Here is a 15929-nt window from a genome sequence, read left to right as displayed (position 1 = left end):
ATACTACTAATAATAATAATAGTAATAATAATAATAACAATAACAATAATGATTATAATAATAAATGATGAAAATAATAATAATAATAATAATAATAATAATAATAATAATGGTTCCTGACCCATCTCTCTCTCTCTCTCTCTCTCTCTCTCTCTCTCTCTCTCTCTCTCTCTCTCTCTCTCTCTCTCTCTCTCCACAAGAGGGAAAGTCTTACACTCGAGTGTGAAGCATACATTCATTCCTGTCCTTCATGATATAGACAATTACTGTACAGCTGGCTGCGCTCTGAAGGAGAACCACCTGGCTATGATGACTGCAGATCTGTACGACACATACAGTCACTGTGTACACCCCAGACAGTCATTGTGTACACCCGACAGTTACTATGTACACCCCAGACAGTTACTATGCACACCATCCATGACGACCTCTCAGCCATGGAGGATCCCTCACATATCCGGCTCCTCTGCGCAGAAGCATTACACACAGTCACCTCACGGTCACTCCGTGGTCCAGTGGTTACCGTAACGTTACAGACCGTCACGTGAGCACGCAAGGATCGCCTGCCATCAAACCCGCACAAGTTCGAATCCTGGTCTCGGCGGCTGGTCCACAGTTCACACCCAGCTCTTCATCCTCCCGTATGGAATGGTCCGGGAAATGGGTACCAGGCATAGGGCAGGGTGTGTGTGTGTGTGTGTGTGTGTGTGTGCTTCCTCCACTACCTCCCTAACTATCACATACCACCTACAACGCTACACACAGACCTGTATCATCATGGTATTCCATATGGGCCACTTGGCCTAAACTGACAGCAACAGGAAAATGCTTTTCTCTTACACCAGTTGTCCGTGACTTCCTACGTTATCTTTATTAGGAATGCCATACTTGACCTCATGTTGACCTTGTTTTACGATGTTCCCTCGAGATATTATACACACACACACACACACACACACACACACAGTGAGGTATCGGTTGTTCGACCTAAGACAAGAGTCTTGAACAACGATATATCAGGTCGTCAGTGTGACCCCCGACATTTGGTCGTCTACAAATCTTATGTTGTTACGACCAATTCATCATTAACCCTCTGAGCAGGACGAGGTCACGACCCTTGACCACGGTGGAGTGACCCCTGAGCACGACGGTATGGCCCTTGAGTTCGACTTTTGACCTGACCAATATGATGGGCATGTATGGATGCTGTAACGTGCCTCACTAAACCACTGACCCATCTCCTCGTTCGATGACCTTAGTCACAAATCGTATTTCATGAGGTCAAAGGTCAAAGTACATTTTCCCGAATGATTATATTCCCTCCATCATGTAACGTCCACGGACATATCTACCCTCACTTCACATTACTAATATTGACCCCCCAAAATTTGACCTCGGGACATCGGTTTTTTTTTTCTTTATATATATATATATATATATATATATATATATATATATATATCTGTGGTAAGACAAGACCAGCTCCTGTATCATTTCTTGACCTACCTGACCTCCAATACAGCTACACTGGGGTTACACATTACGTCCCCTCTACCCCAAAACCCAACCCAACCCCCCCACCCCCAAACCCTAAATAAACAAATATGGCTTTCAAGATATTTGTTTTTCTTCTGCTTGAACGCAACTTTAACATATTTCTGGCTACTTCTCCACTAGTGTTTGGAGGAACAGGAGCGAGACCTGGCGTAAAGGTAACCTGTAATAATCACTAAATAAAAAAAACGCAAATTAATTCTGGTCAAGCGCGCTCTTCGGGTGTCCAGGTGAGTTTCAAACTCACCATCTTGGTCCATACCTTACTGACGACATGGGCGACACTCCCATAACAGACGTCGGACTTTCCGATCTTCTGCAAACTTTGTTTATGGTTTTATGAAAACGAGCAAGATTTATACACTTACAAAATTTAGGGCAATATATATATATATATATATATATATATATATATATATATATATATATATACATATATACACACACACGAACAAAGTACATATGAACACGTACCTTCATAGAACATACAAACCTTCAAAAGCCAATCTTATACTTTACACAAACTACAAAACTTGTATACACTTTGAATAAAATAGGATACTTTTATGTAAATCAGATAATCAGGGATAAAATGTATATATATTTTCATAACCATATACACAACACACACACAGCCTCTCTTACACTACTGTACTCATCTCTCCCTCTTCAGAAAACCATTTCTCAGGATCAAGAACCAACTTTTGATTACTTTTTCTTTATTCCTGAGTAGCTGCGTTGCTTACCTCTTTTTTTTCGTTTTTTTCCCCCAAACTTTTACAATTACAACTTAGGCAATCGTGCCAGTTATTGTGTTACGAGAATGCCTAAGACTAACCTGCTGTAGCATTTTCTATATAGAGTCCGTTTTCTATGCTACCCTGATCTGTACACCACTGCAATTAAGCCACTGGGTTATAACATTAACCCACTACTGAGAGTGGTGATAATCCGTCGATGACGATGGTGATCCTTAACTGGTGGAAGTGGTGATAATTCAATGGTGATAACCAATGGTGAGAATGGGGATAATCTATTGTAGATAATTCATACGTGCCTAATGTTTGTGATAATGAGTGACTGTCGTGATATCTAATTAGCGGAAGTGGTTATATTTTATATGGAATAAATGGCGATAATCTAATAACCCACTAAAACAGTGATAATTACTCAGTGACCGTGATAATTCCATGCTAGAAGTGGTGATGATTCAGTGGTAAACATGGGGATAATTCTCGGGTGATATATTATTTATGACTGCTGATAATTCAGGGATAAGTGGAAATATGTAGTGTGGAATTATCTAAAGGTCACTGATAATCCATAAGCTACAGTGGTGTTAATTCTTAAAGGCAGTAGTGGGGATAATTCGGTATAGGCTGAGGGAATAATTCAATGGCGAGTGCTGATAATTCTATTCGTAAATGAAGAAGATAGCGCATCGCGCTAACTACGATAATTTAGCTGCAAATGGTGAAAATCCACAAAAGATACTGGTAATAATCGTCAAAATGGTGATAATCTAGTGACGGCAAGTTACGATAATTCAGTGCTGACTAGGAATAATATACAAGTGACTGACTATTGTGATAATCCTAAGAGTCCTAAAGAGTGTGTGGTGGGAGGAGGTTTACGTCTGTCTGGAGGTATGTTAAGTCTCCGTGGTGGTGTTTGGATGCGAATCTTGGACTGTGAACACCAAGAAGAAATGAATGGTGGAAGGCGGATGTGATATAAGGGAAAAGCTTGGACGAACTGTGGTTTGACGAGGGTGGATCTTGCACCGAAAGGCGAGCGTACGAAGAAGGTATCATAGCATTAAATTATTGGAACCAGGACATATAAAGTGGTCAGGCTATATAGTGGTATGGTCTGTGGGGCTTGTCTACAGACAGGGGGGTGTCTGTTCCTGCCTCTATGTAAAAAAAAGGCGAACGGGTTTTACTTTTTCCAAAAGAAGGAGCAGAGAAGGGGGCCAAGTGAGGATGTTCCCTCAGAGGCTCAGTCTTCTGTTCTTAACGCTACCTCGCTAACGTGGGAAACCACCCACTCATATATTTAGACATAACTACGGTACATACAACTACATACATCACGCTGGTTTGTAGATTTCACTTTTGTCCAACCTAAACTTCTGAGAGGCTTTAGGTCATCACAACTGACCCAAAAACATTTACGACTCAACAGAAAGCTGCAGATGGCAGATACAAACAGCTTGAAGAGCCTGTGTGCTCTTTTATGTGTACTCTTGGTGAGAAAATTACCGTGAAAAGGGGATGACTTCACTTAAAAATATCTTTCATAAGTAAGCACTATATTTCGACAGCAAAAGATACGTACAACTGTTGTTCACGTCAAAAACTGAATCTATAAAATTTCGCTAAAGCGTGTGTTGTTGAACTGGTAGATCACGCGTGTTCTAACGTTACTTGTGGTCTAAGCTTCATTTTGTTGTACGGACCTTATTTCGCACAACATCTAACCGTTCAGCATTGTGGGAAATACAAATATGCACAATATATATATATATATATATATATATATATATATATATATATATATATATATATATATATATGTGTGTGTGTGTGTGTGTGTGTGTGTGTGTGTGTGTGTGAGAGAGAGAGAGAGAGAGAGAGAGAGAGAGAGAGAGAGAGAGAGAGAGAGAGAGAGAGAGAGAGAGAGAGAGTAAATGCCCAATGGTTAATTAAATGACTTTCTTCTATCCGCTCAAAAACATGAGAGAGACAGTTACAGTAAATACCCAATGGTTAATCAAATAACTTGACTTTCTTCTATCCGCTCAAAGATATGTTATCTTCCTTGACAGATGACAAAGGTGAACGTTCCATAATTTCAAAATCCCTTTCCTTGTAGTAGAAGATAACATAACATCACCAGTGAAAAAAAATAAAGCATTTAAACGCCCTTACCTGGGATCCACGCGGGACTGGCTTTCATACGCGATTTCATTCAATTCATTTACCGGGAGTGAGTTCTCTGTGGTCGTCACGTCCTCCCCTGGGGTTCGTGTCCGTACCGACCATCTGTGCGGATCCTTAACGTACGTCGACTTTCGCGTCCTTAATGTAGAAAAGAAGTTTATTGGATCATCACTGGCTGCGTCGCGGGGGCGGCGGTGCGTGAGACAAAAGACGTGTGCTATGGGATGCGTAGTCGTCTCATGAGTGCAGTGTGTGAGGTAACAACACAAGGTGCGCGGGCGGGAGGGAGACACACACACACACACACAAAGCTTTATGTACGCGATCAAGCGTAGATGGTGAGGGGTTGCTGGCTGGTTGGCTACGTGGGCTGAGGGGCCTAATCGACCTCCAGGGGTCATTCAGGCAGTCAGGTTCAAATGATAACCACCACTTGAATAATCTTGAAACATCCTTCTTGATGTGTTCAAGATATATATTTTTTGTTGTGACCATAAGCAATCTCACGTGCATACATAGCCTGTATGTCATTCTTCACCAATTATTCAACCATTATGGGGTAACTATTCACGTACTCTTTTTCCATACGTCGCTTCATTGGTTGTGAAACAAACTTTAATCTTCAGAAGAAAGGTTGTTAAAGTCATCGAGACTCCACAAACTATCAAGTCTGATGTGCCAAAGATGAATACTTTTCCTTCATATCAAAGTTTCTTTACAGATAGTCGCCAAGTCTTGAAGGATTACCAACTCTTGTTTCAAAACTTCAACACTAGACAATGAAAAAAAAAATAGATACAATTTTTTTTTCTTTAGGGTAAGTAGATTATCCCTGAATCAGTAAAAAGAAAAAAAAAATGGGGTTTTGAAGTATAGGGTCCACGTATATGCCTTTGGAAACCTATCAGCCCAACCGACAGGTTCCGTCTGCGGCCCCTAATGTCCCTTGCCTAACTACGTATGTTTATTTTGGTGCAACCCAGTGAAAACTTGCTCCAGGAAAAAGAAGCAATTTTCAACGTTTGAGATCGTTCTACTATCACAGGTTCCCTGTTGCCTCAGAAAAAGATTTATGTCCACTATTTCCTTTAATGTATCTTATCCTTCGATATTAAGTACCTCGTTAGTGGTGGTGTTATTGAGGTAGAGAGGAAAATGTCAGGCTTTTGCTCACTGGTACACACGTCTTTCAGAGAAAAATCTGATCCTGTGTGGGACAGATCCTCCCCTGCAGTCATTTCTTCCCTTTACTTTTACAATCATCTGGCCAGACCCATTCCGAACGTTACGATGCAGTGTCATCCATGGAAGTAATGTGAATAATGAGAAAAATCTGCCACTGCTAGAACCCACAGGCAAATCATCTTTGTTTTCTCTACAGTTGTATTCGATTTGTAAACCGAATTACAACCTGAATAAATCTAAATAATCTGAATAAAGCGACAGGTGGATGTTTGTTTTCGACTGTCCACAGGTTGCTCATTTGCAAATGTCTACGAGCATAGCTTGTGGACATACACATATGACGGCGTCTTCCTGTTCTATTTGAAAGGTTTTCACGAAAGGGGGTAACAATCGATTCCTTATATAATTTTCTTGTTTCAAAGCCAGGTCACTTTACAGGAACTTAAAACTTGTAGGCGTAAGTAATGCTAATGGTCAAATCCTATACTCTACATCAGCTCTACAGAGCGCGAGGAATCAATTGGGTTCCACTTTCGTCAAAATCTATCTACCAGAAGACGTGTGTCCTCGCTCTTATTTATCAAATAAATTGCGCACTTACTTATGAATTACCCTTGCAGAAATAGTCTGAGGTGTGATCCTGGATAGTGAAAAATAGTAATACTTAGTATATATAAATGTTCAACTGCTAGCGACATTTTCTCACGTTAATGTGACTAGAAGTCTGGACACTAACCTAGCCATCCTCCTACAAATGATTCTAAATACTAGAAGCTTCGTCTTAGGCAAGACACGCTCAAAAGATGTCTTCTGAGCAAATCTCTAGTCTTACTCCTTCATATTGTCTAGAAACAAAGCATTATAATAAAAATACTCATAAATTACTGATCATCTAGAAAATAATGACAACAGTTTACGTAAAATGACGCAGTGACAACATTACATCACAGGGAAAGACGATACACTGATTGTTTCTCATCGCCCTGGACGGAATGTTTAAAATTTCCAGTAAATTTTAAGAATATTCCCCACCCCGTCCGCCAGACATTGAATATTTGTTTGAAAATAACTGCGACAACTTTCTTTTCATCGGAAAAGTCGATATATCCAGTACTACAGCGAGGTGGGAAAAAAAATTACCCTTGTGATCATCTTCCACAAAATAAATCTAAATACATATTACTGTACCCTTAGCCAACAGACATAAATTTTTGATAAAGTCCTGTATCTTCCATAAGACTACTTAATAAAACTGTCGTGAATTCCATGTATCTTCCTGTATTTTCCATAAGACTAATTAATAAAACTCTAGTGAATTCCATGATAATGTCCTGTATCTTCCATAAGACTAATTAATAAAAACTCTAGTGAATTCCATGATAATGTCCTGTATCTTCCATAACACTAATTAGTAAAACTGTCGTGAATTCCATGATAATGTCCTGTATCTTCCATAAGACTAATTAATAAAACTCTAGTGAATCCATGATTAAGTCCTGTATCTTCCATAAGACTAATTAATAAAACTCTAGTGAATCCATGATTAAGTCCTGTATCTTCCATAAGACTAATTAATAAAACTCTAGTGAATTCCATGATAAAAATGTCGATTAATCGGGTGGCAAACACGAATTCCTTCCTTGCCTGGTCTAATATAATTCGCGATGGAGTTGTATGTCTGAATAGGAGGCTTGTGGCCATGTCGTTGTGAGCGGCCGGCCAGTAGTGTCCTCCACCCGTGCGACTCACACACGAACGGAGCGACTCTATCAGATGACAACAGACTTTATGAAAAGAAAAAAAAAATTACATGTTCATCAACTGCTTGTGGTCACTTCATGTAATAAAACTATGACAGGTAATTGCTGGCAGCGAGCGCTGGCAATTATCGGATGCGGAGCCAATATAAGGGCGCATAAATTAGCTTCCTTTGAAATACTTACAAACGTGATTATTTTGCCGATATATTTATGGACTCCGAGTAGGTCGAATGGTATGCCGACACTGTTTAACTTCCCATGAGCCACTTTATTTATTATAATCACTGTTCTTGTTAATGACTTATAGAGTTCCATGATCAACATCGGGTTCAGATAGGCTACAAGCAGCGAGCGGGCAGGGAAGCGGAGATCTCTGGTTAAGTTTGGTTAGGTTAGGTTAGGTTAGGTTAGGTTAAGTTAACGGGAGCGGAGACCTCTGGTTAAGACTCGTTAGGTTTGGTTGGGTTGGGTTGGGTTAAGTTAGGTTAGGTTAGGTTAGGTTAGGTTAGGTTAGGTTAGGTTAGGTGTTAGGTTAGGTTAGGTTAGGTTAGATTAGGTTAGGTTAGGTGTTAGGTTAGGTTAGGTTAGGTTAGGTTAGGTTAGGTTAAGTTAGGGTACGGTGATTGTGCCTTCACTGTTTTCACACAACACTTTCCTCGCACTTCAAGATGGTGACGTCAAGGTAAGGTTTTCCCGACAACTTCCAGTGCACTGTCTTTAAACTTCATATTTTCGCTCGAATGATAATTTATAATTTTGAGTCTTGTAAAAAAAAAAAAAAATAGGGAAAGTGGGCAATGTAGTATAACAGTCAAACGTCGCTAGGAAAGTAAACACTACCGGCAGAATAGCGCATATCTCACTGGTGTGACCACGGTGGCAAAATTACCACTGTATGAAAAGTAAGTTCAGTTCGAACATCTGAGACATTACATCATATTCCACTTTCATGATATTTTTTCCTGCAGTTATACTCCTTAACTACTATATGACTGTGTCCTCTGAATCTCTTTAAATATTGATCTCTAAAATATGGACACTAGTCGCTGGTGTGCGGAAACAAAAGAGGACTGGCAAAGAGAAAACGGGAATAGAAAGAATTAAAAATAGTTGGAAAGAAAAAACGGGGTTACTGACAGCTCTTCCACTGTAACTGCTACACACAGATGACCCATTCTCTAAACTGCTTACAATAACTTTAATATGATTTTCCATGCACAAAGCCGCAATGAAAAATGTCGAAAATGAGTTTGTCTCTCTCAAAATTCCGTCGCTTGTGAAACATATTTACCAGTTTAAGTATTTTTAGTTACAGAAATGTTCGTCCATTATCATCAAACACACAGACAAACACCATTATCTTCTCATCCTACGTAAACATATACTTCAACTCAGGAATGTGGCACCATGGCCTCAAGATATGGCGCTAATAGGGGGATATAGCACAAAAAAAATAAGGTGAGAGAGAGAGAGAGAGAGAGAGAGAGAGAGAGAGAGAGAGAGAGAGAGAGAGAGAGAGAGAGAGAGAGAGAGAGAGAGAGAGAGAGAGAGAGAGAGAGGTACGAAAAAATAAAGTAACAAATTCTCTTTTTCAATATATCTCCGTTGACAGCCTCACATCACAATAACATCTGATGTCAACATGAACATACAGTGCCTCCCCGCAACCCACAAATAAACCATCAAATTAGTTCGAGTTTCCACTTAGCTGGGTTTTCAGCCCGTCTTCCTCCTCCACCGGTGATTAGTCTGGTCGAGACAGGGACGACGAGCTTTCTCTACGGAGACAAACGTTTTGAATTTGTTTCCAATCAAACCGGCTGGGGTGTGTTTAACGAGTTAACGTTTCCGCTCTCTCTCTCTCTCTCTCTCTCTCTCTCTCTCTCTCTCTCTCTCTCTCTCTCTAGCAAATGCCCTGGTAACCCTCCCGTACGTACATCCCTTACAATGTGTCCAGTTACTTTCTTCCTCGCCACCTCCCCGTCTCAACCTGTTTGAGTTCGCCTTTGCTGAGGGTTATGTTACATATGAGAGAGAGAGAGAGAGAGAGAGAGAGAGAGAGAGAGAGAGAGAGAGAGAGAGAGAGAGAGAGAGAGAGAGAGAGAGAGAGAGAGAGACTGACTGTGTGTTCATCTCCTTGGAAAACGCTTCACTCGTATAACGCTAGGCTTAAGCCCTGACCGAAAATAAACATAACGAACCTGTTAGTGTGTGTGTGTGTGTGTGTGTCTGAGGCGCACGGTTGAATTCTGATGACGCCAGGGTAGCACAGCCAAGCCCTACCATCATCCTTGGCTGTCTGGTTATTTTGGCTTTATAGCCAAGGGGTCATTGACGAAACCGCTAACGTCAAAGTTGTAAGTACTGATCGAGTATCAAGAACACCTTCTTCAGGTGCTCAATATAGTTCTAGAACTACATATACTTCAACCTATGTATAGGGCTCCCGCCCTTCTAGTTACTTATTCCGGCCTATATAGACTGCCAGGTTCACTGCGAACGTGAACGACATATATTGTAACCATCTGTCACCCTTCCTCCAACATTTGGGATCCTGTTCCTTACTTTCTGATCGCCAGGAAGGTTCTTCACGTCGTTAGGTCTACGGGTGACCTACTCTCCTGTATGACTCAACCTCTGGTCCTCTTCTCGCAGGAGACTTTCGCGAGTCTTTTCTCGTCGCCCCTGGACACCTCCGAAGTACGTGACAGGGTGTGGTGTAAGCTTCTGTTTGCTGTCTAGACTTCCAATCTAAGGCTTTTCTGCTTCTCTCTGTTGGCTAAAGCACAGTTTCCTCTCGAGTCGATCTGCTGCAGAAGGAGCGACACCCTCTTCTCACCCTGTCAGTGGGCGGTGTCCCTCAGGGGTCTGTCCTGCTACCTACTTTAACCTTCTCTCCATTAATGATCCTCTCTCTTCAATGGTCAAACGTATTCACTCAACAATGATGATTCATTTTCAGAGCTTCACAGAGCTTCACGATTCACTTTCCCGTCTCCCTGCCACTGTAATACCCGTTCTCTTTCTCGTACTAAACATACATCCTCTCTCACTTCGGACCAGTGCAGCATGTCCAAAATGGGAAGGCAGTAACTTGGTTAAATTCAGTAGTGTTGAAAACGCAATTCCTACCTACATATATCTCTAAATGTTTACCAAACCCTCTCTGCTTAATCGTGAATCACCACAATTCAACCTTGGAATAACACACACTTGTTCCAAACTCCAAATCAACAACACAACGTCTGCTTCCCTGTGGTTCGTGGTGTTGATCAGGTACCGTTAATCTCCTTGTGCACAGCTATCTCACACCTACAGTGGTCTTACTAGTGCTGTCCATATATCAAGGGTGGCTCCTCTCCACCTCCCTGTTAGCCAGAGTGGAATCAACAGCCTTCCGTCTCATTACCTCCCCAGGCATCACCTCTCTCCCCGCCACCCCTTGTTGTCCACCCTGCTGCTGCTGCCGTCTCTTGATCTACCAACATCACTTCGGTCACGGCTCTCGTGCACCGTCTTGCGGCGTGTGTTGGTCTCACCTGTGGCGCTCGTCTGGCTGCTGCTTCCCACAGTTTCTGTGTGGGGACCGGCCGCACGAGGAATGACCGTTATGATACCTCATTCTTCCTCGAAAAGCTAAGCTGTGGACTGATGTTCCTTCTTCCGTCTCTCCTCCTTCCCACAACTTTTAGTTCATTAAGAGTCAGGTCTACACACACACACACACACAGCTCTGATCAATTCCGTTTTTTTTTTCATAACTAATATTTCTTTCTTTTAACCTCAGACAGCCATGACTGGAGCTGTGTTACTACCCGCGTCACGTCCGTCACACTTTCTTCGTGTGTTTGGCATATGCCAACACCACCACACACCTTACCTACCCAACCTACCCAGCACACAAACACACACCCTCTCACTACAGACAGGGCCGGCCCCTCGTCCCTCACCTGTTTGGTTGGCTGGTTACTGGAACAATAGGCCTATAGACGACCCAGGTCAAAACCAAGGCCGTCAACGTCCTTGTACAGTGACCAAACGTCGACACAACCTGGCCACCTCCTTCAGGTCATTGAGGCAAGAAGGTCGTCAGGGTCAGTGTAAGATCATACAAGCTCTCACTACTGCTGACATGGACCTCGGCCCTCATCCAGCAGCAGAACCTCATACATTGTGCAAAAAAGACTATGAGGAAATTACGAGATCCCATTCATCTCTGACGGTAATCTACAACGGGAATAAAGATATACCATCACACTTATCACAAGAACAACAATATGTAAATCTAATTTGGGAGTTATATAAGAATAGGAAATGAACACTTTTCTATTTCATCATTTCATACTTAGATTCCCCACCCTCATCTGCAGGTAATAAAACTTTGAACACTGCGATAAATTTGTGAATATGATGATCAGACCAACTTTTAAGTAATCCCCAGGACAATCCTAAGATATATCAGACATACGAAGACGTATTGAGTCAGTTTGTATATATATATATATATATGGTTTATATATATATATATATATATATATATATATATATATATATATATATATATATATATATATTTTTTTTTTTTTTTTTTCATACTATTCGCCATTTCCCACGGTTGTGAGGTAGCGTTAAGAACAGAGGACTGGGCCCTAGAGGGAACAGCATCACCCGGCCCACCTCTCTGTTCCCCCTCCCGGAAAACTAAAAAAAAAAAACGAGAAGGGAGGATTTCCAGCCATCCGCTCCCTCCCCTTTTAGTTGCCTTCTACGACACGCAGGGAATACGTGGGAAGTATTCTTTCTCCCCTATTCCCAGGGATAATATATATATATATATACATATATATATATATATATATATATATATATATATATATATATATATATATATATATATATATATATAATTGAAGCCTCATTCTTTGTTTTCGATTATTAACGTGTTTGGGACTGTGTCGTCAGCTGACACTACTGCGAGAACTTGTTATGACCTAAACTTAACCCTCTGCTGTGGGCACGTTCTCTGTCTTCAAGTTGACACCAGACTGAGGGTCGGCGTGTGGCAAGATCGCCCCTGAAAACTGAGGGACGTGTGCTGGACACAGACACCACCGGAAAGCTGCTGCTCAGCTGGAAGTCGACCCTTACAAGAAGACTTTCCACAAATTCCAAATAAACTTCGGCTATAGACTCACGGATGCTTTTCGTCTTCTATAAGTCTATCACTCCTTGGTGATCTTGGCCTCAATTTATTCCCCCGATGCTAAAGCAAGACAAACAAACACCCTCGTGTCAAAACATCTATATCCAAACATGAATCGACCTCAAGAATGTATTCACGAAACGCACACCCGCAAAACATTCTGTTTACCATCAGACACGAGATATTGTATCTGACGCATCGGGGAGTAAACACTCTTTCCTCCACTTGACGTCATCTATCACCGAATAGGAAGTCGTCAGGAGGTACGCGGAGGTCACCTGGCCACTACCTGAGGTTACCTCACATCAACTCGAGTCTCAACCTGCCACCAGAATTGATACAGAATCCACCTAGTTCCTGCCGTTATCCGCTCTAAGTTACTAAGCTTCCTCCTGAAGTTATCTGAAGCAACATGAAGTCCTCACTCCTACAACTGAAGCTATGTAGCATAACATGTCATTTACCACCTACCTTATGTAATTCATCACCACTCTAGGAGTCACCTGGCACCTACATTACCACCTGAAGCTATCAAACACCTATCTGACGTCATCTAACATCATCTCATATCTCCTAAAGTCGTCCTCTGACGCCACATGAAGTCAGCGGCAGTGAAGTAGTTAAACACCAGGCGAAGTCACACTAGATCAACAAGCATCTATATATATGAAGTCACTTAGCACCACATGACGTTATATTACCTCCTTCCCCCCACACACGAACACACAAAGTCATCCAGCACATATGAAGTGATCTAACTGGAGTTGGTCACCTCGCCGTCACCCAGGCGCCATCCATCACCTGTCTGAAATCACCATACACCATGGGGCTTCCTCCTCCCCCCCCCAACCCTCTCTCTCTCTCTCTCTCTCTCTCTCTCTCTCTCTCTCTCTCTCTCTCTCTCTCTCTATGACACACACACACACACACCTGCTGAAGTCATCCAGCGCATACATGAAATATAACACCGTTGAAAAGCTGTAGCCATCACCTGAAGCCATGTAACACCACCACATGAAGTCTTGTCATGCCCCGTCACTCATCACCCACCACCATTGGAAACCCCCTCGAGGGGGAGGGATGGGTATCGAACCACGTACCTGAAGTCTTTGTCGAACCTCTGGATGTGGATCTTCTCGGCCGTCTTGTTCTGGAAGCAGGACTCGCCCGAGACGCCCTGCTTCTTGAGCATGGAGCACTGGCCGGCCATGGAGTGCTGCTCATGCAGCGTGGACAATAGGTCCCCATCGCCCGCGAAGCGAACCTCCTGCTGCTGCAACACGCTCTGCAAGGTAGAGGAGGAGGAGGAGTCAGCTTGGAGGGGACACACTGTGAGGAATGATGGGTTATACTGAAGACATGGTGGAGGTGAAGGGACAAGGAAAAAAGGAGTGGAGATATGTACGTATCAGTGACAATAAAAGATACATTAGCGGTCTTACAAAATAAATAGGAAGAGTTTTAAAAGACTTTTTAGGGGTCTTAAAGATAAATATTACGGGCTTTAAAAGATATGTTAAGGGGTCGTCTTAAAAATACATATGAAAGACCTGAAAGATACACTAAGGGTTGATGTGCTCTTTCAGCAGGCATAGGCCAATTCAGGTCATCAGCAGCCTGAGGTGGACAGATCCACCTGACCTGGACATATGAAATCAATTCGAAGTTGGTCTTTCTCTTGTAGGTGCAGTTGAGGCGCGACGGGTACAAAAATCACCTCGTCTACTTCAAGGATGCGGACAACCCTAGCCAGAGGGGCGGGTATCGATCCAGGGGACCTGTGAGATTCTTGGGATAGTTCTCTATCCGGCCGGCCACGAGGTCCATATGAGGAATGAGGGATAAGAAGTGCAGTAAAGTGAGGGAGGAGGAAGGTCGGACATAAGGAGACAAAGGCAATGAGGCAGAGAGGCGGTGCAAAGGTAATGGGAAGAAAAATGTAACGTGTGATGAGTCTGAATGACACGCGGAAGAGAAATTTTAAACTCTCTGATAATGAGACAATTACTGATATAATAAAAAAAAATTTCCGTAATAACGTCCAAGATAACATACATATATAATTTCCAAGATAACAAAACACACACACTTTTGCCAGCATCTTCCCCCGGCCCAGACGAGAACCAATTTTGTCTCGGGGAAATAAAAAAAAACTCGGTCGAGAAGTGAAGGATTCTCCTGCAGGAGGGAAGGGGGTGTGTCCAGCCCTCCCCCAACAGCAGGCAGTGAGGCCCAGGTTTGATCCCCAGGATAAGCTCCTCACTGCAGACACGCAAGGAGGGCCTAAACCACCGACTGCCATGTTGGGTGCAGCTCCGGGGAAGGGGGATATGCTGCGGCATATTTCACCACCGTCTCTCTCTCTCTCTCTCTCTCTCTCTCTCTCTCTCTCTCTCTCTCTCTCTCTCTCTCTCTCTCTCTCTCTCTCTCAACGCCCAGACAGGCCTGACAAGAGCAGATGGGAACACTACACACAACATCTGTTCTTTTAACCAGATCCCTGTAGCGTTCATGTCCTTCCGGGTCGAGGTGTCCCGAGGGAGAGAGTTACACACACACACACACACACACACACACACACACACACACACACACACACACACACACACACACAAACCACACCCAAGGTCCAAGCGAAGTGATCTGGCCTTGAAAAGAAAGAAAGAACAAAAAAGGACAGCAAAGCAAAGGCTCCCTCCCCACCCTCCACTCCTCCCGGCAACACGCCGGACGGAAAACAGGTAGAAAAAATGCCTTGCAGGATTAATATGCCTGAATGAAATGTTTAGAGGAAAGTTATAAGGTAGAATGAACATGAATAAGTCATGCATTCCATCACTAACGACATGCAACCCATCACCACCGACATGCAACCCATCACCACCGACATGCAACCCATCACCACCGACATGCAACCCATCACCACCGACATACAACCCATCACCACCGACATGCAACCCATCACCACCGACATGCAACTCATCACTTTTTGTCATAACGACAATACTTAAGATAAACTTGAGATCCAGCCTCTTGACCTACCATGTCTATATTATTCCTGGTGTTGAGAAATGACACAATCATTACCATTTACTCTCTCAAACCAGGTAACATGGGTTGATCCATGTTGGTATGTTACCGCAACCTGGCCACTCAGGGATCAGTGGGTGAGTAGCTAGCATGGTATACTACCAAGTTATGATAACTGATTAAATGATTTATTCAATACCGGAGTTTGACAAGCGATGATCAAGTCTAATTTTGAAGATATTAAAGGTGTTG

The 15929-nt window shown here is 42.6% G+C and overlaps 1 protein-coding gene across 1 annotated transcript in view; it reads right to left on the bottom strand.

Annotated features, from left to right (window-relative positions):
* LOC139752848 (cGMP-dependent protein kinase, isozyme 1-like) overlaps nt 1-15929 on the bottom strand; it is a 378255-nt gene that overhangs the window by 101235 nt on the left and 261091 nt on the right. The window contains exon 2 of the mRNA XM_071668811.1: nt 13748-13932. Within this exon, the coding sequence (XP_071524912.1) occupies nt 13748-13932 (185 nt within the window). The remainder of the gene's footprint in view (nt 1-13747; nt 13933-15929) is intronic.

This window comes from Panulirus ornatus, chromosome 13 (genome assembly GCF_036320965.1).
Source record: "Panulirus ornatus isolate Po-2019 chromosome 13, ASM3632096v1, whole genome shotgun sequence".
Lineage (NCBI taxonomy): Eukaryota > Metazoa > Arthropoda > Malacostraca > Decapoda > Palinuridae > Panulirus > Panulirus ornatus.
The sequence above is the reverse complement of the archived record's forward strand: the minus strand, read 5'-3'. Positions and strand labels throughout refer to the sequence as shown.